Source organism: Penicillium diatomitis, assembly GCF_028827545.1.
Source record: "Penicillium diatomitis strain IBT 30728 chromosome Unknown utg000004l_segment0_segment0, whole genome shotgun sequence".
In the NCBI taxonomy this organism is placed as follows: Eukaryota; Fungi; Ascomycota; class Eurotiomycetes; order Eurotiales; family Aspergillaceae; genus Penicillium; species Penicillium diatomitis.
The window spans coordinates 3,462,991-3,485,345 of NW_026623176.1; the positions used below are offsets into that span (position 1 = coordinate 3,462,991).

Here is a 22,355-nt window from a genome sequence, read left to right on the forward strand (position 1 = left end):
TGTATACTAGACTGACCTGATAATCCAGGTCAGATTGGAGACGTGTAATCATCTCCGATCGTCGAGATATTGGGAAAATAGAGCTAGTCTCAGAGCCATGACGCGGCTTTTTAAATCAGTCATGCGTGAGTGTGACAGCCTCATATCTGCTAGAACACACGGAACCAATTTTCCCAGGACGAATAAGAATTCACGTCTCATTTGTAATGCATCTTGATGCTATTATTACTCCTGAAACTTGGAAACTGGTTCTGGAGCCTGGTGTGCGTGTTTGTGTTTTTGCTTATTCCGGTCGACTAATCATGAGACAGGGCTACTTGGACATCGTGATGTGATCTGCAAGCCAAGCTTACTTGAGACCCTGCTTTAAGCGATTGACCAAGATCTCCAATTTTGGATAAGATAAGAAACATCTGCGTATATGCAAAGTGCGTGGTGATCGTGGCAACACAATAGGCCCGAGAGGAATGGTATGGTCCACTAGTCGTCTTGCACTACCACTAAACACTTCATGCACAAGCGGACTTCTCCCTGGAAGGGTATTAGCCAGCATCCATCGTCCATGGAACTTGGGGGTCCTCAGTACAAGGTGGAAATGCACTAGATAATTGCTTTTCTTTAAAGAGTGACAGAACTTTGATTGACGTCGACTGAATGCCGGCTGTCTTACATGAGTCGGGCCTGACAAGTTGGAAAGAGAGTGGAAGGATTCATTCAATACACGAGTCAGGGACGAAAAATTAGGTGCTATAATTGGTAGTCCACACGAATTGTGAGGCATGCACGAGGTGCAATGATGCAGCGGACCAGATCAAAGATTCTTCGTAGCTGCAACAAATGCACAGATACACGAGATATTCCCCGACCACCAAAACGCTGATCGAAAATTGCTCATCATACGCGTCTCGCCATAGGAGTAACAGAAACTAAAAGCGATTCTTGACGCGGTATACCATATACCATATCTGTTGATGGCTTTGTTGGGGACTTTGGCAATGACGGCGATCAGAACTGGTGTATGTCAGCAAGATACAAGAGGGTGTATAACCAGCTCGTTCCCACATACTTGCTGCTGCAAAAACCGAGTAATTCTCAATTGCATTTGCATGCGCTGCCTCATCGCGTTTCAATTTATCCAGCGTTCTGCGGCTGATCTTGCCTGACTGTACAGCGGCTTCACCGATTGTCGCCAGGTCTTCTCGCGGAGCGATGTTGTTGTCGATTCCGAGCGCAATTTTGGTATACCGAGTGCTCATCCAGAGGTAAGCTATCACCCAGTTCGCGAGAAGCAAGCTCGCGGCACGATTTGGAATTCGACCATCCGGAGCAGAGCGTAGCCCGAGGGTCGTCGATAATGATCTAAAAAAACTCGTAACCTTAGCCGCGTACATGGCAAAGTTACCGCGCAAGACCAGGTTCCGCGGGATTTCGAAACATACGACATGCTGTTCAAGTGTGCAGAACCTTTTCAGACCTCAATTTGAAATCAAAAGCATGGGAAGCGGGGCCGGCCGTTTTATAGCTGAATACGACAGGCAAGACATATGGATGCTCTGCACGTTTGCCCCCTTGAGATCCACCACCTCCAGCCGTTAAGTGTCTGGCGGGATGCTGAAATGGAAAAAACATTATGGGACTGGGCTGTCAAGGATGGTCTTCGAGTTCAATCGAATCGTGTCTAGACTCTAGACCTACCCGCTACTGAACCGAAACCCGAGGAACATCTGCAGGGCCCCATCGGGCACTTCATGAATATTGGTCGGGCGGGCTCCCATGGAAGACATATCCACATGTTTCCCACACAAAATCAATCAGAATTGCGCGGTTCATCGGCGCCCGGGCTTGCAGCACCCAGGCTTGCGGCACCCATAGCATAGAGTTCATACTTTAACCAAATGGTCGGTGACCGCTGGTCCGAGCGTTGATCTTGCTTCGTTTCGAGGGACATTGTGGCTCGCTCGTGGATTGAATGAGGGTGGGATTTTCGAGCTGAGCCAATGGAGAGACACCGTGGATTGTGCTACGCAGACGGCCAAACTCTAATTATGTAGGGCAGTAGGAAGTTGCACGGCAAGGGATGGTTCATTGTCAGCTTCCTCAATAGGAAGATCCATAATGATGCTCCAGCAATTGATTGCGAGGCCTGCTCTGCCATCATCAGTGCGAGAACGAAAGCGTGGAAACAATAGCCACAGTATACACTCCAGTTAAACCATGTTTCTCGCTGCAAATGGAGCGGCACAATCCGACTCTTTGATCGGGCTAGTTGAGACCGATTCGTCGCCATCACGATCGCCGCTGCGAGTTTCCAAGATTATGGTGGAAGAATCTGATTGTCGTCGGTGAGGATTGCCAAGATCAACGCCCTCGACCAGATCCGAGATACGAGAGAAGCGATTATTGACCGTGACGTGGTGGGCTTGCCGATTCACCACACTATTGTTGGGCACGGGTTCATTATCCGTCAGCAAAAGTATGCCGACCGGATGATCTTGAACCATGGGAACCCGTCGCCAGCGATAGAACCCGTACAGAATAGGAACTGATAGTCCGTGTACCACGATCGAAAAAAAGACAAGCCAATAGACCACTGCAAGGATAATGGAAAAGAAGAGACATTATCAATACTTGCTGGGTTTCATCATGGTTTCTGCCAACCCCGGGGAGGAATCATACCTGGAATCATAGCAGCTGTCAAGAAATTGATCTCTGCATCGCTTTCTCCTGCATCGGGCAATAGTTCGCGGGCATATTCAACATAGGCAATAGCTCCGATGCCTTACAACACCTTGGCGTAAGCTAAACCGACAAGCGAAACGAGAACAGCAGGCAACAAGAACCATCGACTCACCGATTGGCGCAAAGTAACCCATGAACAAAGCTTCCCTCCAATCGTGGCAGACTCGCGGCATGAATCGATACCCCAGAAGTATCGCGGGAAAGCGCCGAAAAACCAATATCAGGATTCCCAGACCAATCAGTCTTGCGACCGTGATTCCTGTGAGATCGGGCACTTGAAGCTGATCCCAGGGCATCACTGCGCCTAGGTAGACGAATGTACCAAAATTCAATGCTGTCTCGAGTGTACAATTGAAAGTATCATGGCGTGCCTCGATCTCGGCATGAAACCGTCCATCCCAGTTGAAGGCACACCCGGCAATGAAGCAGGCAAGAGTTTCGTCCGTGCCAAAACAGCCACATGTGCCTACAATGAATAACTGACACACCCCAAAAAAATCATCAGCAAGGATTTCACTAGGAAAAGATGTTCAGAAGTGATAAAAGAGAAACGCACCCCGATCGCCAAAGGAAACAGTGTAAAGCTCTCCTTGTCGACCCAGTTTCTGATAAGAGGTATTCCAAATCAGCATGTTCCAAAATCATGCAAGGCTGATTTGTACACCCACAAGAGAATCTCACCTTCTCGAGGCCAGATTCAAGCCTTTCCGAGCGACGAAACCCACGAACAAACCATACCCCGACGCCATCATGATCATGTATAAGACACCCTCCACGGCCCAATGAGCGAGTGCACGGCTGACATCGCCGCCAACCCGACCAGTATCGGTCTCACCGATCCAATCACGATCTGTATAAGCTTTGCTATCACTTGGAGCGTCGTCGTAGCGGAGCAGTGCGATGGCCAGCATAAGGAAAGGGAACCCAAATCCATCATTTCCTCCCGCCTCTGCCGAGATGAATTCACGAAGATGTCGTCGAACGTATCGGTCGGCGAATGGACCTTTTGCGATCGCTTGAGACAAGACGGGATCTATACAGATGACGCATGACCCGATGATGCTGGACGTTAACTGAATGGCAATCAGTCAGTGAATCTTTGTGTCGGGGCCAATCTTGGGGGGTTTTTTCTTCATCAGGCAGCCTTACGAAGGTCAAGTTCGGAATCATCAACTTGATACACGTTGATGTAGCCACCCACTGGAGAGCCATCATAGGTAAAAGACATATTGTCAGTTCAATGAGTCGCAGACGAAGATATCTTTTGGGCAGCTCGTAGCCGACTTTAATCATCTGAATACCGAGAACAAGTCGAGCCAACGCCTGGCGATGCTTTAGCCTCAACAACGGGGATGAAAGTTGACTGGTGATATGCTTACATATGTAGTACTGCCGACATGTTCACGGTCACTTCCGCCTGTCCATCTGCTCACATTGATGAGATTCGCGGCAACTGGACCGAGGAGAACGCCAACAATGAACGAGGGCACTGGCACTTTGTCAGCGCTGTGTTGCAAGATACAGAAATCCAGGCGACGGCTCGACTTGAGTAACGCACGAGCTTCTCCTAGGTACCACCTTTGCTTGATCTTTAGGGAAAGCAAGCCAAACCCAAGCAGAAATAAACCTAGAATAGAGTTAGCATGACCCGGTCACCTCGCCTAAGATCAAGCAATCTATTCTCACCGGCAAAAGTCGTGGCAACATTGAAATCGTCAATGTCGAGAATCGGATGAAGCATTTTGCTTTCACTGACCGCGATGCAAATCTCATGAAACTGACACAATTCCCATTGTACTCTTCAGTGCAGCGAGCTAGCGAGCTTGTTGGCAGAAGACAACGGCTTCCTCTTGATATCTGGTAAAGCTCGATGATGGGTCCTGGGAGATAGGAGGACACTCAGTGCGTCATGCTAGGAGCTTCATCACCTCCGCCACATACCATCAGGGGCGGTGCGCCTAGAAGGAATGTGCCCCTTTTGGCAAGTCACCACCTCTGATAAGAAACCGTAGAGTATCTCTCATGCATACAAAAGATCAGCCAGTTGGACGAGTTGAAACTTGAAGTCCTGTCTGACATGTCATCTCCCGCGATCGCTGTCAATACTCCCAGAGTCCTGTTGTGGCATCGCCCAGCCCAAGGATCAATCGATCTCGGCTGCATCAGCTGTTCAACAGACTTGAGCCTCATCCTCAACCTCGAAAACATTGAGAGACTCTCATCAGAGACGATACGCGTAAATCGTTATCATCGCCCGTGAGGCTTCGCCCCCTTGCGAAAGCTCCACACCAGCAGTTCCCAGTGACGCCACGGAAACATCGCAATCCAGGCACCGAAGCAAGGGCCCGTAGGATCGACGGCGCCAACGAAGCTTGGTACATCAATTGGGCTCCACCGGTCCTGGCGCAGCACTGATAAGCGGACCTTGGTCCCTGTACTGTACATACAAGCAAAAATGATAATGGCAGAGTAATTGTGTACCTCACTTCTGGGCGATACCATGCAGGGGTCGGCTCCAGGTCTGCTGCAAATTGATTGCATTTATGTTGTGTGACTCGCAAGTCCAAGACAAGTGTGTTGATGCGGCGTGAAGCAAGGGATGAGTGGGGGGAAAATTCGTATGCTCTAGAGTTGATGAATAGATGGGATGAGATCATTGAATGGTGTCGCTGTTGACGAACAACATGAGGGAATCCTGCGCTGAAGTTTTACGATCTTCACGTGCTTGGTGCTGACTGGTACTGCGCCCAAAGCATTCTACAGGAAGAGCCATTGTGCGGGCTGCTGACCTACGTGGGAAGGAACAGATACACTGGGGCGAAATCATCGCGACTTGATGGGCATCATAATATTGGAGATTTTTCTTCCTAATAATCATAGCCGTTCCACGCACAACGCACCGATACATTCGGCTGTCAAAGTTCGGGCAAGTCTGCAAACATGTTGCTGTTCCAAGGCTCGACACCTGCAGACTCGAGTCCATCAAACCATCCGCTCAGATCAAGCGCCTACAATCGAGTCAGCAGAATCCCAATCAAGGTACGATTGAGGCTTACTGCACTTACCGCCAAGTCATTGAAATCAGCCGACAACAACGAAGGAAAGTCGAAACCCAAAGAGGTCGTAGAGAGAGGCGTTGCTACAGGCGGCCCGACCGGAGGAGGATCAATAGACTGAAAGCTCATCTTCAGTAAATTGAAATCACAAGGCAGGAGTGGAAATGCTGGACTTACCTGACAAGGTGGCCGATTGGCACTTACAAGAGCCTCGCTGTAGGACAGTCCACTGACAATTCCGGACCCGATTTGCACGGCTCGTCTGGATGCTGCTTCTAGCTCTGCGACCGGATCTTCGCCTTTTATTCGAGATTTTACCGACGCCAAAATGAGGCTGAGAAAGAAGAAGGGCTTACTTCCTTTCCCAGATCCACAGAGAATCGTGCGACCGAAATCGTCCAGACTGCGCTCGACAGCCTGCAACATGACAGTCTGTTGTGACTGTATCATACTGACTAGCACACTGGAACTAATATTGCTAACCTTGCTGCCGGGCGGCTGCGCCATTTCCTGGGCTTGGAGAGAAAGCTCAACGCATACCGTGATGGTGGCATGGAAGAGGTCGTCGCAGAGCATTCCACTCGCCAGCTGCTTGATGTGAGGTCGCGCAATAGACTCGCCAGCTGCGGGGAGCTTCATTTCCGAAAGGATCTCCAGAGATGTCTCGAGACAAACTTTCCGCGAAAAGAAGCATTTGGGCAATTGTGCGACGCTCAAAGCGAAAGGACGATGGAGAGCAAGAATGAATTTTTGCATCGTGAGTCGGTGCAGTGATTGAGCAAATTCATGTCGGGCACCATTCGTGACATCTGCAATTGAGTTTTGTTCATCAAAGCGACTGACAGACTTCTTAAATAGGCGAGAGAGCTCTTCGCTCATGCGTAAAGCCTCATCATAGGTCAGATTAAACCGTAACGTGTTCAGCTTTTTGGCAACACGATACCTCAGATCAAGCGACTCCAACAGCAAGCACTGATAGAAGTTTTGCGTTGATAGGGTTCTGCTCCGATGTATTGGATCGTCCCTCATTTCCTCGAAGAGAGCTACATCTTCCAAGTCAGAAGGTGGGGGGCAGTCACATTCATCCAGGTCTACAGACGGTGTCACGCCGCGATCAAGAGAAATCTTCAGATCAAGTTCGACTATCGTTGTCCATAGCCGACGACGGAGTTCAAACCAGAATGGCGCATTAGCTTTGCGAAATCGACCTGGGTCTCGATGCAATCCCATTGTCATGGCAGACCGTATCAATGTGCCGCAGGACGTCCATGCAAGCTCAGCATCGCATGAAACTGCCAGCCGCGCCAAAAGAAGAAGCACTTGTGTCTGTATCATTCTGAAATCAATGTCGGGGCTGATCAAGGTGCATGAAATATATGACTGAACGGCCATGATCCATTCCGAGGCTGATTTCTGGTACGTGTTGGGTTGGTCGTTGGTCGAAGAGGTCGGCAGAAAGCGGGTCCCTGCTGCCATGACTGCTAGTAGTTGCGCCAGGAACGCGGTGTCTGGCTTAGATAGGTCGGCCCAGTAATCAGCGTATTGCTTGAGGAATGTGGGTACATGAAGAACACGGTAAGTCGTCTCGAATGTTTCAAGATATAGTTGAATAAGCTGATCAGCAACAGCCCGGGGTGGCACCAGCTCATCAAGCTTGAAGGCCTGCTCTCGAAAAGCTTTTTGTTGCTCTTGACTCTCTCGTGCCCATAACTCGCATTTGTATCTCTTCATGGAGTTGTAATCTCGATATGTCTCATTCCTGTGCTTGTGTCGCATGAAGGCCCCGATATCTTGGAACTGTGATAGACATTAGTCTCTATGTCACTGCAGACCACAAAATGTGTACGAGAAAGGAGGTAACAAACTCACGAATGACAGTGTAGTGCACCAATGACTTCGTCCAAAATATCTGGTTTTTCCTTTCTTACCACGAAAATTGCAATCCGGCAGGAAGCGTATCCGATCGTCCAAACACATAATCTCTGTGTTATTCTGAGGACTCGTTGTTTCGGAGAGCGTATCGTGGACAGTAGTCCCTGGGGTCTGCATCATGGATGGGCCCGCTTTTGTCACGGCACGCTCAAGGGTACGCAACCGCTGACGGAGGTCAAGGAGCTCATCTTGATGTTGATTTTTAGATACACGGTCAGACGTTGATTTAGGCCCAAGGCGTGAGTCAAAAACAAACATGCTGCCTAGGCCCACTTGTTGATCCCCTTCGCTGTGTAGCAGACGAGGCCGAGTGTTTGAAAATGCAGGGCGCTTGGGGGTGTCCAAAGATTCACCCGGTTGCCAGCCCGCAAAGTGACATGTATCTGCTGTCTTGGATCGAATACATTGTCCGCAAGGAAGTGAGCGATCACACCTGAGCTTGCGCCGTCGACATTCACTGCATGACAACGGGGGTCGACGTCTCCTCTGAACCACCTTTTCCACTGCGCTGGTCTCGTCTGGTAGCCTCCCACCTGAATTTGGACGGTCGCTCATATCGAAAAAGAAAACAGTCCAGACTTTGATAAAAAGTGGTTGAATAGTCATATGAGAACACGTGAACGACGAAGCTCAACCGGTATTCAATGCCATCCGAGACCCGGCTGGGCCTCGCGCAACTCCTTCGCGTGTCGTTGATCCAAGAAGTGAGACCCTCGGTAAAAGCGCCCAAAAAACCCAAGAGCTCCTAAGTGCCTCTAAGTCTAAAAGAAAAAAGACAAACTTCTCCCGGACCATTCAAAAGTGTCAACGCGCTGAGTTTGTATATGATCCTTACCGGAGATAGTGAGAACGTAAGGGGAATTCCCCGAGCTCGGACTTACTACTTCGGGTGTTTTTGCCAAGCCCCGAGATCACTGTGGACGCCTGAAAGGCTGATTGATAAGCCCGTTTAGGCAATAAGTCGACCGTGGATTGAGTCACCCTCAACGGGAGGCTCGTCGGGACTTGTCCACGACCGCTGCAGTGGAGTCAGCCACGATCCTTGATTGTAGTTATCAGATTCCTGGGATTCCTGTCATTCGTTGAGCATGGACCCTTTCTGTTGCTTTGCGCTCTGCGCTCTGCGGTTGACGCTTCGACCCTCGCTTGGACCGACCGATCGGATCCTGGCCAGGTGGAGTTCATACGTGCGCTCTTCTGACGGGCTTGGTGATTTTCAATTCATAGATCAGATTGGTGCTATTTGTTTTGTGGTGATCACTCTCTCATGTCAGCGAGGATATTGGAAAGAGGTTCCTCACAGACGATATTGCGTTGTGTTACTCTCTCCTTCCACTATTACACGAACCTGGATGTCATGTTCTGGATGACAGACTAGACCATACATCTGCGATCATGTGCTCAAACCATACCATGCCATGCCATGCTCTAGAACAGGCCTGGCGTGGCATGCAGACCTCGATCCGTGCGCAGGTCAAGGCCAAGCATTTTGAGATTATCCCGCGAAACGAATTCCACTTCACTTACTCATGGTCGGCACATTGAGCTCCCGTGCAGCGACAAGGGGGCTTCCAGCAACGATTTTGGTAAAGTCATGAGCATCCAAGCAAGCACGACGTGAATTCAGCACGCTTGCTTCTACGCGCGCAAAGACGTGCTTGTTGAAAGCATCGAGTGACTTTGACAGGGTCTCGGCGTCGGAAGTGCTGAGGCTAGTTAGCCACAGTATGATGATGACACGCACGGGGAGATTCGCTTACCAAGCCTTCTTTAAATCCACACTCTTGACGAGATCTTGGACGTCGACAATGGCATTATTGGCACCCTCACCCCTGACTGAGAGGTCGGTCAGCTTGTCTCAGATATACTGAAAGACATTTCCTTCAACTCACACATTGTCATCGTATGGGCTGAATCACCCATCAGTACCGCGCGAGGATGTGCCGGAGAAATTCGTGGATCGAAAAGCCAATCGTCAAGACGAAGGGAGCGAGCTTCAGCATCACTTGGAAGGTGTTGAATCAGCGAGCGGAATGGCTCTGCCCAGTTGTTGGTCAGTTCCTTCATCAAGGCAATTCGATCTGCGTTTTGCACGGGCACCGTGATCCCCTTCTCGTCGGCCCATGATACGATAAGCTGCACGTGATAGCGGTCCTTGCTACTCTCGTCGAAGTTGTTGGGTGTGTCGAGGACTGGGAGGGTGGTCAGTATCGACGCTACTGCACCGTCCTCTGATGCTACGGCCTTGACGTACAACTGAAGAAGAAGAAGATGTTCGAATCCGGATGCGACCCCTGGAAGATGTAAGGATCGATCAGGTGAACTCCATGCAACTCCTCGGCAGTATAGAAGGTAGATGCTCCGAGTAGCTGGACGGGTAGTGGATTCATCTGGGAGTGCTCTGGATACATTATCTGGCGCGCACGAGATCGCGCCCCGTCGGCAGCGATCAAGAGACATCCATTGTAGCTTGAGCCATCTTCAAATTGAGCAGTGATGGAGTCTGATGATGATTCTATACCCTTCAAGGTCTTGCTCCACTGGAAAAGAAAGTTAGCGTGATCTTTTTGGCCTTTGACAACGCTGCCATGGTCGACTCACGTGAACTTCGATGCCCGAAGTCAACAGCTCGCGCAACCGGCCACGATTCACACGAATTCGCTCTTCGGCAGGGATGCTGAACAGCGCCTCTCCACTTTGGAGATCAAAGAACTGGAAGCTCCCGACATCCCCTCGTAGGGATGCTTCTTTGTTGACAAAGGTCTCAGGAAAACGCTCAACCAGGTGTGGTGGAAGCAGGGCGCGCAGGGCAGGCAGCGACCAGTGCAGTGTGAGACCCCATCCGCCCGTGCGTGCATCGATGGCGGAGTCGCGATCGAAGATCTCAAATCTGATGCCTTGACTCTGAAGGTACTGGGCCAGGACCAAGCCACTGATCCCAGCGCCGACGATCAGAACCGGGGCATCTGACATGGGTGAAACGGTGTCGCAGCAAAATGTCCTCGGATCACTGGATGGCGATGCAAAGAATAGCGTCTCAAATGTGATCTGCCAGCTTTTGACGCAGCGCAGCCTTACGCCCAATCGATTTCCCCTTACAACTTGCGGAAATTCCAGACTTGACAGTGAGTGAAGTGAGACAAACAAAAAAAATCCCCTCGGGTCTATGGCATCTATGCACTGTCCAGTGTCCACCCTTGACATCCCGAGCCAAACCCGTCCCCGTCGACGCGACGAAACGAAACTAGAAGGTACGCCTCTGCTTGACCAACACCCGAGTCGTGAAGATTCAGGAAACCCAGGATTCCCCGTCGCGATCAAACCAAACTGCTTCGGTGTGCCTGGAGTCAGTCACACCTCTTCCTGTCCCCGTTCTTTCCCCCTTTTTTCCATCTCACCCAGTTCCAATCCCGTTGTGTACATGCTGGTCGCACAACAGCCGAAGCCAAGAGATTCCTTCCCTCCAGGGCGGCGATTTCCTCACACTAGTACCGTATGCAGAAATCTTCCAAGGTACGGATGGTACTTTTGTTTTGCACATACTTCCACCATACCACACCTCGGATACTTTTCTCGCACTTCCGAAACAGGCAGCCTGCCGCAAAATAAGCCCGGGGTGGCATCCTTCATGCCATCGACAGTCCATCCCGATGCCAAAGCTTCACTGACTTGGCGTGATGATTGGTGCGTGTCAGGACTCTGAACAGTAGTGAACCCACTTTTGCAGCTTACCTGAGTCGCTTTCGCGTCTATCGATGCTGACAATTGTGGGCCGCCGGGGCTATTTCTTGACGGCTGGCCCCGGCCTCGATCGTCGATTTCTCGAGCTCGGTCGGACATGGGACGGGGAAGAGAGAGTGAGAGAAGAAAGAGAGCTTCGTGCATGTTACTGACGAAGGATTTTTTTTTAATGTAAGAGAATCTCGTCTCAACTCGTGGAACACGCACAAAAAAAAAAGATTTCAGACCGTAGGCACCTCTTGATTGCAAGTCAGACATCAACAGTCGTAGTCTCTAGTCTCTGCGTCTGCACTTTACCGTCTACACAATCGACCCAGTCCGCACGATCCGTTGATTTGCCCGAGTCCAACGGCCCGGATTCCCGAACCCGCAAGGATTCTTCTCATCCGTGTGCCTCGTGCCCAATCATCGATGTATTCCTCGGAATATCCACTACTCCGGGTGGTACATTCATCTAACGTACTCCCGAATGTGGAATAGCACATCTCGGTTGACAGTCATGAGTGCTGAAGGATTCCCCCCAGCCGTCTGGACGGAAGCACTGCAACCACCGACGGGCCTGACAACCCAAATGAGCGTCCTCGACAACTTGACTAAACTCTATGATCCTTGTCTAGCGCCAAGTGGGTGTGTCTGACAATGGCGCTGCTACCGCGCCATATCAGCAACTCTGGCACGGGCAGCTGTCATCGTGGCGGAATGGGCATTGGACAATGGCTGCGGCCTGGACAGGACTTAGTCAAGGATTTCAACAATGCCTTCCAAGAGGGCAAAAGCTAAATCGACATCCCCCCCCAAAGAAGAATCTACCCTTCCGATCAAGGAGTTACCGTTTTGGACGTTTGCTCCTAGATGCATCCATTTGACCAAGTGTCATACGATCCAAAGAGGAAATCGTCCAAGTTGCCACTGTAAGGCTTGTTTACTTCCGATGCAGAGCGAGATCGTGCGAAAAGACCCGGCCAGCGAGGTCGTGTACCACGTTGTAATTAGTGCTTTTGCGTATAAGTAAATACCACGCACTTCGCGCGGACGCGCACTACCACAGTGCACCACCCAGCGGAGGCCTCCGTCCCACTGCGCGTAATAAAAACAAAGTGTTCAGCACTCGTCGCCCGTCTACCTTCTGACCATCAATTGCGCCAGCTGCTGTCGTCGTGCAACAAAGTAGGAGTGCAACAACCTCAAAAAAAAAATAAGAAGAATTCTATAGGAAGGAAAGCGACAGGAAAGGACAATCTTGTACAAAATAGAAGGAATGGCAAAGATGCGTGCATCGTGGAGATAACCCAGTCAAGTCCATACTCCCGTCGAATTGATTTCGCTCGGTGCATTTTTTTTTCTTGCTTTCTCTCAAGAGACTCATCTCGGGCTGTACCCACGATTTTCCTTTTCAAGGGAGACGGAGTATTCCACCGTCATTTCGATACCACCATGCACAGGCTCTTTGCTCGACAAAATCAGTTCCTCGCTCGGAGATCGTCGAGGGGCGGCGGGGCCCGATGCCGAAGATTGCAACTGAGAGCGCTGGTCCTTGGACCAAGTCTCCATGGCGTAAGTACGTCCATGGCTATTGTAGTATTTCTTGTTGCTCGTGGACCGGAAATCTCGAACGAATCCGCGAAGTAGAGGGGTGAGGTAAGGGATGCAGGTGACGATGTTCTATTCCAAAGCCAAGTATTCACAATCAGTGATGAGGCCCAGACTGGAATGCACTGAAAATAAGATGATCTCTGGGAAAGGAAGGACCAAAGTTAATTTCGTCGGAGCGTATACGTACTCCGATATTGAACTCAATTGTTCCCCACAGAACCAGCATGGTTGAGTTTCCATCGCCCCACGCAACTCGGTGAATTTGACTAAGCCGCAAGATCGAACAGATCGTTGTAAACAAGCCGAGAAGAAAGAGACAGACGACGCCGGCCTTTTGCGCAGGCTTGATCTTCAGACGGAGGAGCAAAGGGATCGGGAGGAAGACCATTACAACGTCACAGACGATCGTGAAGATGGCTAGGCCGTAGAATGTTGGACCGACGGGAAGACAGTGTCCATGTACCGTGATATCCCACGCGGATCTGACCTGCACAGTTCAGCGGAGCAATCAGCATCGTCAGGGTCGATCAATTTGTCGAACTCAAGGGGGTAAAGGTGGGACTCTTACTGGTGTACAGTTCAAAATCAAGACCAGTGCCCCTGCCAAATGACCTAGCGTACTGAGCGTGATCACGGTCCAAATGAGTATCCGGTAGAGTTTCATCGAAGTCCCTGAGATGAGGCGCAGGTAACTGAGGCAAAGAGACGCTTTGAAGCCCGCAATGCCAAGCTGGTAAAATGGGCGTCCCGCGTAATTGATCTATAGAAGAATCAGAATACGGAGACCCATGAAGTGGCGGTTGACACAATATCGCAACGGATTGAATGAAGCGACGGTACCTTTGTGTATACTGCCTTGTCTAGCGCGGGCCGTAGTTTCAATGGAAGACCAAGCCCGTATCGGCTTTCTTCAATGGGTGTTAGCGAATATAGGGGAGCAGACGATCAGTCAAAGACAACTCACGGGCGATACACAAGGCGCTATAGATAATGCTGAATACCTGAAATTGTGCAATGCACCACTTGTTACTTGACAGATCAAAGCAAGTTCCAGGGGAGTCGGAGTTGCACTCACCATGCTAAATACCATGACATAGTCTGCTGCTCCCAATCGACCACTCTGGGCTCGAAGCCATAGACGAAGGCATACCGTGATGACCATCAATAATGTCAGACTCAGGCAGACGCCCAAGATCTCTCTGTACTGAGATAGTGCCTCTACCTCGGGCGAGGCATTATGAACCCAGCCCATTGTCTAGGGGCTCGTGTCTCAAGACGTGAGTTGTAAGTAATAGAAGAGCTTGGTCGACATCGAAACAGACGTCTTGACGGTGGATGAATGAGCTGTAAAATCACCGCGCCGCATGGTAGGCATGACTTGCTTGTTTTAAAAGATCCAGCTAATGAGGCGAGACAAACCCAGTTACGCACTAATCGGGATAAGCCATCGCTCGAGTGTTGAAGGAACGCCCACATCACAGATTAAGTGGAGTCGAATGAGCCCCGGCTATTTCTGGTGCATGGTTGACATTTGACAGCTTACTACTGCTGTCCCCATGGAAGACTACCTACCAGGATTCCACCGGGCAATTTTCAATGTAGCATTTTGGGGATCTGGTCTCGCTCCAATGTTGTCGGGGAATTTCTCAGGCTTTTTTCCCATTTCCATACTAACAGAACTGAAACCCCAATGATATTTCAGAAAATAATTGCGCAAGAATATCACTTCTCGTGTACCTTTTCATCGAGTCTAGCTTGCTCGATCCAGTTGGTAAAATAAAAGACCCGCTTCATCTCGTCCGAACATGGCTGCCGAATCTTCCGACTACTCAGGGGTCAATGGTGAGTCTATCATGCAGATATGGATATACATGGAGCCCGTTCTCTTGTTCCCATAGTAGTATGTACATCGGTAGTTCCACCGGTCTTCTCCGGAGAATACTGTACTAGCTCATACCCACTTCGATGTGGTAGTAGGCACGAAGAACTCTATTCAAACTCTGTTAGCGAGGGCTATTCGCTTCTTCCGATTAATAGCATGATAATGGCTTTGTGCCTGTGAATACCTGTTCTTTGCTTGGTGTATAGTAAGATGATGAGAATAGCGCAACATGTAAAGCCTTGTCTTCATCAGGATGCAATGCCCCCGATCTGGCGATATGGTCGAGATCACGAAACCAGTACTTCTGAAGTGGCGTCCATTGTCTGTGATCAAAAGTACGGAAAATACAAATGGAACCTCCACGGCGGATCCTACAGTTTCGAGTGGCTCCAAAGCAATCTGCATGCATCAACAAGTCATCAGTCGTAGCGGCACGTTTCACACTAGCATGCTCCTTCCAGATGCCCGCCACTAAGCACGCATTCTCCACGCTATTGCCACTTAGTCCCCTCGTGGCGCCCTGATTGTGTAGGCCGACTCCGACTCCATTCTCGCCATGGCCTATCTGGCACCGTTCCCATCTTTCCTCGGGCATGGGCCTTCAATCCGGAATAGCGTTGGAATGTCCAATTGCATCTTATAACTCGACTGACTCGTCATTTTTTCTGATCAGCTTCTTCCCACGGGCGATGAGAAACCCTGCCACTGTGTTCCTTGTTTAATCCCCGAGTCGCATGCACGAAGCGATATACTGTTGTATTTTGTACTTTTTTTCCCCTTTACGGCCGACACATAACCCCCTTGTGATCCATCACAATGAGTGAGAAAGAGCCCAACGTGACGTCCAATTTGGGGACCTTGGATCGACAGGATGATGCTGTGCGTTATCTCGAGGGTCACGCTGATGTGAATCCAAATGTGGATTTGGGGGCCTTGCGCCGTAAGATTGATCGACGTCTTATGCCTTTTATGTTCTGTTGCTACGTTTTGCAATTTCTCGACAAGGTGATGCTGAATGTAAGGATGCGTGGTCTTTTTGTTTTTGTTGTTTCTTTTTTCTTCTTTTGTGATGCCTTCTTTCCGCTCTGTCACTCTGAAACAACAGGCTAACCCAAGGATGTACCCTTGTTCACAATCCTTTAGTATGCGGCTGTTATGGGAATCAAGAAGGATCTTCATCTTGTGGGCAATGAATTCTCCAATACAGCAACATGGTTCTTTATCGCCTATCTGATTGCCGAGGTTCCCAATGGTTCGTCACCATCCCCCTCCCCCTGATTGACATTGAAGACTCCCATTTGCCCCCAGAGACTAACCTTCATCAAGTCTATTGTTTACAAAAGGTTCCTGCCGCAAAATGGCTCGGGGGCAACGTCTTTCTGTGGGGCGTGGCGGCGGCTGCTTCAGCCGGCGCAAAAGACTACAAAACTCTGTTGACAGCCCGTATTTTCCTCGGCATCTTCGAGGCAACCGTCGGACCGTCGTTGATGCTCTTGAGTAGTCAGTACTACACAAGAAGCGAACAGGCTCCTCGATTCACCTTCTGGTATATGGGTCTTGGAGTTGCGCAGATCTTGGGCGGCATCATCTCATTCGCCTTCCAGCATGTGAAATATGCCTCTTTGGAAGGCTGGCGCATCATGTTCATTGTCCTCGGTCTAGTCACCATGGTCGTGGGCGCCTTGACATACTTCTTCATCCCAGATACCCCCATCAAAGCCAAGTGGCTGTCAGAGGAAGAGAAGATTGCACTCCTTCAGCACGTCGGTGAGAATCAGACAGGGGTATGGAGCACGACGTTGAACTTTGGCCAGATCAAAGATGCCGTCTTTGACGTACAACTATGGCTGTTGACCTTGATCACGATTCTGGTGCGTATACACCTTCACTTCTATAATGATTTATCGCGTCATTGACCCATTTGACTCTCCAGATCTCCGTCTCCAGCGGAGTCGTCACGACTTATTCTGCAACTTTGGTCGCGGGATTCGGATTCCCAGGTCCTATCTCCGCCTTGCTCAATACCCCCGGTGGCATCGTCAGTATTTTCTTCACGCTTCTTGTCGGATTCGGCATCCGCCGCACCTCCCATCGCTGGGCCTGGAATGTGCTCTGCACAATCCCCGGAATCGCGGGCGGCGCCCTGATGTCCTTCTTACCAAAAGACAACAAGGCCGGTGTTCTGATCGGTATCTACTTGGTCAACGCCATTGTCGCCACTCTTCCCATTCTCTACCAGTGGACAATGGCGAACTGCGCGGGCCACACGAAGCGTGCCTTTGCAAGTGCTCTTGTTGCCGGTTCCTTTTCGGTGGGGAACATCATTGGTCCGCAGACATTCCAGGCACGCGATGCTCCAGAGTACAAGCCCGCCAAGATTGCAGTGTTGGCCACGCAGGCAGCGGCGGCTGTTCTGTCGGTTGTGCTATTTGTTTATTATCTCTGGGAGAACCGTCGACGTGACCAGAAAAAAGGGGCCCGTGGACGAGTCGATGGTTGATGAAACGAAATGGGCCGGCCTTACTGACCGGGAGAATCCCTCTTTCCGATACGCATATTGAAAAGCGATGTGACTTCTTCTGCCTACCGAAGCGAGGACAGAAGGTCTACTGGAAGTCGGACGACAGTCATGTAGTACTGAAAGGGGCGGGTCGTTTGCCAAAATCCCTCGTTTGGGGTTCCTGTATATAAAAGTCAGATTAGGGCCGTTTGGTCTTTACTAAAATTCACCAGCAGTTCATTGCGGTAGGTTGTCGACCGGTGGAAACCTCTAGACCTTTAGTAGAGGCGAACACTCGAAAGTTCAGTGATCCCACTTTCTTGAAACTGCTACCTTGAAGATCAAGATTGTGGAACAGTGAGAGAGCTTTACACCTTGAAACACTGGAGGACACCTGGACACCGCCGGGAGAAGCTTAGACTGTGCGAGATTGTGTGTATACTGCAATAACTGTATAGAGCTCTGGAACCGTTCCCACCGGCGCTAGCAGACGCGGGCGTGGAGCCCCCCGCCATGGGTAGATTAGTCATTCCCCGTCATTTCAGGCTAGTCTGCCGGCGCAATCCAGGGCCCGCTCTGCAACTCGGGGTCGGCGCCGCATTAAATCATCTCCAACTCCCGTCCTCTTGCTACATTGACACCACACCGGGCAATCAACTGGTCTACGCTGCGCAGTAGTGAGCACTGCCAGTCGGGCTGGTCATAGGGGACAAATGGCTCGTGTTCCATCCACACATCGACCATGCTCTACAATGCCCTGATTCGCACACACCACATCACTTCGCGCAAAAAAGTTGCTGCCCTCAAACGCGCCGCCGACGCACACAAATGCCACGTGCTGCTCCGGTCCGGGGGCTGCCCCGGAATCATGTACGTCGAGGGCTCGGACAAGTCGAGCGTCGACGAATGGGTTAATGTGGTGCGGAAACTGCGATACAAGGACTTTCAACTTGTTACCAGGCCGGGTGCCGTGGAAGGTGAAGGAGTCGACGGGGAGAAATCCAGATCACCTGATGCAGGTGTGGATGTAGGTCTTGCTGAGGTGGACAGTGTCAGGGAATTTGGGCATCGCATGGAGGAACGTGGGGTCTGGAAGTGGTGGAGAAAAGGCATGGGATATCAGCCCTGATGTCATTCTCTGGGTGACACTGTCTGGTCGGCCGATCCCTTGAATCAGCGGCCAAAATTCAGATCGAGGAATTGACTTCATCATTTGCAAGGACTATTATGCTATGGTGACATGGTCATGGATATTACGAGGGCTCAAAATGAGCCTCTGGAGTGCCGCAGACTCGGCTGGGGAAGCCCTGGCATAAGCTCTCCGCCATCTGGAAGAAGCCGAGCATCCCCGCTGCAAGTTGACCATCTGTTGTCGACTTGCACTACAATATCCGTCTGGACGGTGACACCTCCACTGTTGTTCCCATCTGCTTCCTTCTCATAGCCCTGGAAGCCCTTGGAGACGCGGTGCTTGGATCGATCCGGGCTCACTGTCCACGTGATCGGCGGCTGTTCCTCATCCTGCCATTGTGTCATCGCCGTCGCTGTAGCGGTCGTCGAATCAACCCAGCTGATCTTGTCTGGGTCCCGTCTGTCTCTGAGTTCCATCTCGTTCTGGGCGCTCTTGTTTCGCGAATTCGATTTGGACCAGTAGCCTGTTCGTCCCTCTTGGCGCGCATCAACGATGGTCCGAAGGAACAGGCGCGCGACTGGAGCGCAAGAGGCGAGAAGAATGCTATAGTTCTCAATTCTTTTGAGAGCTCGTCAGCCGTCAAGATCTGAGATGGAGGTGGGCGAGGTGTGCAAAGAAGCAATGCCTGGCAATGTTCGAAAGCGGAGTACTTACTTTACCCACAAAATAAAAGACACAATATTATATGTGAAATCCAGTCTGTCTCCCAAGGATTTGAGTTTCTGGTCACATTTCCATTCAGTCAGCATGGGGGTATTCCAGTTTTCCAAGGCGACCCGACGGAGCATCACAGAACTTACATATGTCTTGATGATTGACGCCGCGCCTGAAAGGAGCAATGGCCCACATAGGGTCAAGGTCTGCCAAATTCGTCGAGACCGCACAGTGCTGTTAATCCTCTTGAACTGTGACCAAAACGAGAGGTTTTCACGGTGCAGAGTTCGAAGGAAGAATTGCCATAGTTCAACACCGGCAATCACTGCCAGAATCCAGTCGATGACGGTATTGAAGCCTGCGAGGGAACTGTATCAGAACGAATATGGTCGTGAGATCGGATCAGGACTATCGACAAACCTCCTTGTACAAAGCCCACCGTGGTCTGGACGTCCGGCGATTGACAGACGACAGATCCGTCGCTCGGCAGCGGAGTCCACATGTATTTGAAGTATAGTACGCGATTAGTCTGTGAAGTCAGTCCAGGCTCTGCACGCCGATGTGACCGGAGATATTGGCGATAGCATACCGCAAAGTACGGGTTTGGCCCACACTGGACAATAATCTGCACGATCGTCACCATATTGACGACAATCTGCACAATTGCGCACACAATGATCGAGATTCGAATCTTCTTATCACTCGCCGCAAAGCACGTCAGGAGGAACCACATCATTCCGGTTCGAGACACCATGGCCGCGGCGACGGCAAGTGGCTGGGAGTAAAAGTCGTATTTCATCGCCATGGAGCGCTCTTCTCCAGTCAAGTAGAAGAAATGTCGGCCTAACCCCCATCTCGAGCTGATTATGATCAATCAGTCAAAACTGACCGATATACCTCGAATTGAAATAACCACAACAATACGGAGACAAATCTCACTTCACTCACCTCATCTGAATCATGACCATATGGCCTAGGTCAAGCACGAAGCCAGCAAGGAAGAACAGGTCTTCATATCCCCAGATTCGCCCTGGGGCCGAAACCTGTGGTAGTGCAAATCGCACCCAGCTTTTGACTGCGTAGCGGAAGAGCAGCGTGATTCCCACCACGATGGTCAACACCTGATCAACGTAGAGATTATCCAGTCAGTCGAGATTCTCGAATTGACAGGAATAATTCGTGACTTGGTAAACATACCCAACACGCTATGAACACATTTGTGCCTACCGAAATCTATTAGTCCTCGAAGCTCTCCTGCTCCAAATCAAGTCTCTTCATTACAGTTTCGACGTACCGATATTCACATCGCCCTCTCCCCGGTCTTGGGATACTCTCCATTATCAAATGATTGAAACTGCAATTTTCCTTTGGAACTCTTCACGGCAATGGACCAATTCGCGGATCTGAATTCATGCAGAAGCTGATAGTCGTGCGAATATTAATCAAATGATGTCACGGCCACGACCTCGCAGTATTCAGCTCAATCTGACCTGCGGCGAGATAGACCGAGCAAGGTGCTGATCAAGAAGTCGTGCTCATAAGACGCTTCGCGTGGCCCAAGAATCGTATTTCACCCACTGAGCAGAAATCACTTGAATGTCCTGAATAAAGGTCGCATTCATTTCAACATGATCTGCAGCGCGAATGGACCCTTGATAAATCCAAATCCCCCGGCGATCGGATCGCCCTATCAAGGTTTTGGAGCTCGGTCGTCGACGAACTGGTGGAACTCGGATCTCTCCGACACTAGGCAACGCTGAAGTCGATTCAAGGGTTTTTACCAAGACCGCGTAGGTTCCGGTAAGTCAGTGAGCAAAACCGGACCCGACAGGTTGTTCTCTCCGTGAGCCTCGCTTCACCGGGTTCTACCCAATGGAGAACCGCGTGGTGGGCATACTCGGCATTGCCTTTTTCGAAAAGCAAGCCCAGGCCAGCAAGGGATAACGATTATTTTGGTTGGAGGCCTCGCAAATGGTGTCTTGCGAGGCATGCACCATGACCTAATCAATTTCGTACTTCAATAGTTTAAGATGGCGGAAAGCCACCAGATGTATAGACCCAGACGAATAGACTTTGAAAGGGAACTCAGCCCTAAACAAATTGACGTGACACTTCACAAGCGTAGCGGATATAATTCCAGTGGTAAGGTCCGTATGGATCACACATCATCTCTACTGGAACTAGTGGCCACTGGCAAACCTAGAATCAGGAATACACCTGGGGATATGCATGTCCTGGGTATTTTACTAGGCGCCTCCTCTCTATCAGCCGACACGGCGCCATCTGCCTTCTTATCCGGTTGGCTTGATTTATGCCTATTGAGGCTGTCCTCCGCTGATCTTTGCGAATGGAAGGCTTAACCTTAATAAGTTGAACCTGCTGAAGGGAAGACTTGAAGATACCGAGACATCTTTCTTTGCGATCTTGATGGTTTTGGCGCACGGCAGAAAATATACCGAGTCTTTCAATTACTGTTCTGGGCCATCTCTAGCGTTAGGAATGCCCTGTATCTTGTCACTAAGCGATTTAACCTAATTGATTCACTACGCGCGACTCTCCAGTCTTCGATTGCATGATCATCTCACACCGCCCGGCGAATCTGGAATTCACAGTCTCTGCCAGGCGACGTCTAGTGAATAACTACTCGTCCTGTCGAATACGATGCACACTTGATATCGAATATTGGGCAGGTACGGTGCCGAGAAGCTAGCTGAAAAAAAAAATAGACCTTGCAAAGCGCAAAATAACATTTCCAATCACTCCCCGGGAGATAAACCACGGCGTGACCATGAAGTTGCATGCCTTTCTGAGAAAGCGTCCTCACATTCCGCAGAAATCTGGTGGGGGATGTTGGCCTACGGCCAGGCTGACGCCACCCGAGCGTATGCAAGGGGTACACGGTTGATCCAGATACTGTACAATTGAGCGAATGGACCATCTGATTGAGAGCCCTTACAGGCGGAGAAATGGCGAGAGACTTTGAACATGCAGCGCTTTCATGTTTATTTGTCTTTGATAAGCTTGGACCGGGAGGGGTGGATGAAGTAGGGTTTGCAATGGCTGTAT

The 22,355-nt window shown here is 50.3% G+C and overlaps 8 protein-coding genes across 8 annotated transcripts; 2 read left to right on the forward strand and 6 right to left on the reverse strand.

Annotated features, from left to right (window-relative positions):
- Positions 1 to 811: 811 nt before the first annotated feature.
- N7539_004427 (uncharacterized protein) lies at positions 812 to 1,391 on the reverse strand (the record flags this gene model as incomplete). Its single annotated transcript, XM_056934029.1, has 2 exons — positions 812 to 1,011; positions 1,067 to 1,391. 2 exons carry the CDS (start codon positions 1,389 to 1,391, stop codon positions 812 to 814), a joined length of 525 nt encoding a protein of 174 aa, XP_056791570.1.
- An 816-nt stretch (positions 1,392 to 2,207) lies between these two features.
- N7539_004428 (putative plasma membrane antiporter) lies at positions 2,208 to 4,480 on the reverse strand (the record flags this gene model as incomplete). Its single annotated transcript, XM_056934030.1, has 8 exons — positions 2,208 to 2,590; positions 2,677 to 2,778; positions 2,852 to 3,218; positions 3,296 to 3,344; positions 3,421 to 3,812; positions 3,889 to 4,062; positions 4,119 to 4,366; positions 4,426 to 4,480. The coding sequence occupies 8 exons, from the start codon at positions 4,478 to 4,480 to the stop codon at positions 2,208 to 2,210; spliced, it is 1,770 nt and encodes a 589-aa protein (XP_056791571.1).
- A 1,174-nt stretch (positions 4,481 to 5,654) lies between these two features.
- Positions 5,655 to 7,985, reverse strand: N7539_004429 (uncharacterized protein; the record flags this gene model as incomplete). The annotated part of the gene is made up of 4 exons (XM_056934031.1): positions 5,655 to 5,747; positions 5,805 to 5,912; positions 6,000 to 7,592; positions 7,665 to 7,985. 4 exons carry the CDS (start codon positions 7,983 to 7,985, stop codon positions 5,655 to 5,657), a joined length of 2,115 nt encoding a protein of 704 aa, XP_056791572.1.
- A 1,270-nt stretch (positions 7,986 to 9,255) lies between these two features.
- Positions 9,256 to 10,700, reverse strand: N7539_004430 (FAD-dependent oxidoreductase; the record flags this gene model as incomplete). The annotated part of the gene is made up of 5 exons (XM_056934032.1): positions 9,256 to 9,433; positions 9,488 to 9,563; positions 9,620 to 9,919; positions 9,982 to 10,267; positions 10,329 to 10,700. Coding segments are annotated over 5 exons (1,212 nt in total), but the record flags the coding sequence as incomplete, so codon positions are not given.
- A 2,151-nt stretch (positions 10,701 to 12,851) lies between these two features.
- On the reverse strand, positions 12,852 to 14,313 carry N7539_004431 (uncharacterized protein; the record flags this gene model as incomplete). Its single annotated transcript, XM_056934033.1, has 5 exons — positions 12,852 to 13,130; positions 13,249 to 13,548; positions 13,630 to 13,821; positions 13,902 to 13,969; positions 14,022 to 14,313. Coding segments are annotated over 5 exons (1,131 nt in total), but the record flags the coding sequence as incomplete, so codon positions are not given.
- Positions 14,314 to 15,759: 1,446 nt separating this feature from the next.
- Positions 15,760 to 17,443, forward strand: N7539_004432 (putative MFS transporter; the record flags this gene model as incomplete). The annotated part of the gene is made up of 4 exons (XM_056934034.1): positions 15,760 to 15,960; positions 16,087 to 16,195; positions 16,270 to 16,814; positions 16,877 to 17,443. 4 exons carry the CDS (start codon positions 15,760 to 15,762, stop codon positions 17,441 to 17,443), a joined length of 1,422 nt encoding a protein of 473 aa, XP_056791575.1.
- A 742-nt stretch (positions 17,444 to 18,185) lies between these two features.
- N7539_004433 (uncharacterized protein) lies at positions 18,186 to 18,572 on the forward strand (the record flags this gene model as incomplete). The annotated part of the gene is made up of 1 exon (XM_056934035.1): positions 18,186 to 18,572. One exon carries the CDS (start codon positions 18,186 to 18,188, stop codon positions 18,570 to 18,572), a length of 387 nt encoding a protein of 128 aa, XP_056791576.1.
- Positions 18,573 to 18,706: 134 nt separating this feature from the next.
- On the reverse strand, positions 18,707 to 20,627 carry N7539_004434 (uncharacterized protein; the record flags this gene model as incomplete). Its single annotated transcript, XM_056934036.1, has 7 exons — positions 18,707 to 19,193; positions 19,290 to 19,647; positions 19,710 to 19,818; positions 19,879 to 20,149; positions 20,238 to 20,410; positions 20,487 to 20,522; positions 20,571 to 20,627. 7 exons carry the CDS (start codon positions 20,625 to 20,627, stop codon positions 18,707 to 18,709), a joined length of 1,491 nt encoding a protein of 496 aa, XP_056791577.1.
- Positions 20,628 to 22,355: the final 1,728 nt, after the last annotated feature.